At 40.1% G+C, this 2281-nt stretch overlaps 1 protein-coding gene across 1 annotated transcript in view; it reads left to right on the top strand.

Annotated features, from left to right (window-relative positions):
* Positions 1 to 251: 251 nt before the first annotated feature.
* The window catches only part of LOC107300693 (signal peptide, CUB and EGF-like domain-containing protein 2), a gene marked incomplete at both ends in the record, with an annotated part of 11982 nt that continues 9952 nt past the window's right edge, over positions 252 to 2281 (top strand). The window contains one exon of the mRNA XM_015830000.1: positions 252 to 451. Within this exon, the coding sequence (XP_015685486.1) occupies positions 252 to 451 (200 nt within the window). The remainder of the gene's footprint in view (positions 452 to 2281) is intronic.

Here is a 2281-nt window from a genome sequence, read left to right as displayed (position 1 = left end):
AAAAATTAGAAAAAGCATTTTAGTGGGCAGCTTCATGAAAAAATTAAACTTTGTATTTATTTAGAAAAATAAATATCCGTAGTGTTAAGTTTTATTGAGTCTAAAGAGGAGTGATAGGAAAAATAGGGCCACTATCCAATCAACTGGATATTTAGTTCATTACTGCTTAATGGATTATTTATGTGCAACTGGTATAAACGTTATTTATTTATTTATTTATGTATTTATTTATCACCCATTTCACTTCAAAGCATCTTTGGGTGGCTTACAAGGCTTACATGGAATTGGATCCAAACTGGTACTGCTTGTATTTCAGATATGGATGAATGCTTGGTCAATAATGGAGGCTGTCAACATGCTTGTATCAACACAGTGGGTAGCTATGAATGTCGTTGCAATGAAGGATTTTTTCTCAGCGATAATCAGCACACCTGCATTCACCGTTCAGAAGGTATAAGTCTTTTCATTTCTACAAAAACATGCATGAGGCCCTTCCTTTTTTCCCCACCACTCAAAATCAAATTCCTTGAATTATGTTGTAATATGGGATGGTCATACAGTATGTAGAGTTTCTAAAAATGTTAGATGATATGCTGATGATAAAAGGAAAAATTGTAGCCTGCCTCTTGCCTGTTTTTAACTATTACATTATGCGGATACTGTATTGACAGGTATATGTTAGACAATAATTTCCCAGTGATTTGGATAAGCATGGCTAGGAATTCATTTTTGTTGCATTTTGGGAATGGATGCCATTAAAACCAGTCAACATTCTCTGAGTTAGTGGAAGAAAGGATGCAGAATTGGTACCCTATCCTCATTTATACCTTCTGCTTCTTCCATTGGTGAAGGCTCTCTTCCCTTCTTTTTCTCATGCTCGTTTGAAAGGCTTGTTGGAGCAACTGTGGTTTACAGGCTCAAAGCAGGAATTCAGAGAACCTGTACTTAGTGATGGAGCCTTGAAACTTGTCCTCAATGATCATTCTTAAAATACCAGGATAAAAATAACCAGACTTGTTTGGCCCATTTTGTGCTGTGTCACAGCTTGCTTAAATAATCATGTACTACAAGCCATGTTTATAGAAAAGGTCTTTTTAGTCTGAGTAGACTGTACCCTTCTTCAAATTCTCAGATAAGTTGGGGTTTTTTTTAAAGAATGTTTGAAGAGATCATTTTTAGGCATTTCCCTTTGGAGACTAAAGATACTGACTAGGAGATTATAGTGAAACATTTTTGCAAAACTCTTTTCAATTTTAATATTAATTAAAAAGACATAAAATTCACATTTCCTTTTATATTATTATGGGATCACTATGAATCACACTTCATTTATTGGGTTTGATTGATATTTGATCAGAATGCTTTAGAACTCCTTTCTAGATCATTTTCTACATTAGGTTTTTGGAGAGGAATCTTCAGAACACATAAAATTAGCTTGTATTGATAAAACCTATTAGTGATATGGAGGAGCTGTAAATATGTATTTGCAGATGAGGAGGAGGATGAGTTGCAAAATCAAACTTACTATTTATTTGCTATGCACCATTCTCATTCATTTTACAGAAGCCCAAGGTTGTGAGAGAAAATTAGTTTAATTAGTACCATAGTTGTATTATTTACTCCTCATAAAAATGTTATCACTATACAGGTGGTATTTTTTGAATTTCAAAACTTAAGGCCTTTATAGAAATAAGATTAATTGTTCTTCTTTTTTTCTATAATGTTATTTAATTGATATGAAAAAAATTAATTCTTAATTTTACATACCGTATTTTCCGGCGTATAAGACGACTTTCTAAACCCTGAAAATCTTCTCAAAAGTCGGGGGTCGTCTTATACGCCCAGTCGTCTTATACGCCGGAAAATACGGGTATTCAGGCAGGCTTCCAGAGTTCGGCTGGCAGGATGCAGGTAACCCCTCCCCCCGTCCTGCCGCCTCCCACCGCACCGCGCCGCTCCACGTCCCGCGCCTCCGTGTCTCAAGCCTCTGTGTTATGCTTGGGCGGAAGACTTTTTCTTTTACAGATGGGGCGGGTGGGCCTGACATTCGCGCACAGGCAGGACCCCGCCCGCCGAGCCACTGCTTCCCCATCGCCCTCCACGCCAGCCTGCTCCGTCTCCAGACCTCCCAGCTGACGGGCGCAGGTCCGGGGGTCGCCAGCTGACGGGCGCAGGAGTTCGGCGCTGCAGCGGCCTCCGCTTCGCCCTCCGCACCGGCCAAAGCGTTGCCTGACGTTCCGGCCGACGGGCGCAGGTCCGGGGGTCGCCAGCTGACGGGCGT

The sequence above is a fragment of the Protobothrops mucrosquamatus genome, unplaced genomic scaffold (genome assembly GCF_001527695.2).
Source record: "Protobothrops mucrosquamatus isolate PMUCROS unplaced genomic scaffold, P.Mucros_1.0 scaffold8020, whole genome shotgun sequence".
Taxonomy (NCBI): Eukaryota; Metazoa; Chordata; class Lepidosauria; order Squamata; family Viperidae; genus Protobothrops; species Protobothrops mucrosquamatus.
The sequence above is the reverse complement of the archived record's forward strand: the minus strand, read 5'-3'. Positions and strand labels throughout refer to the sequence as shown.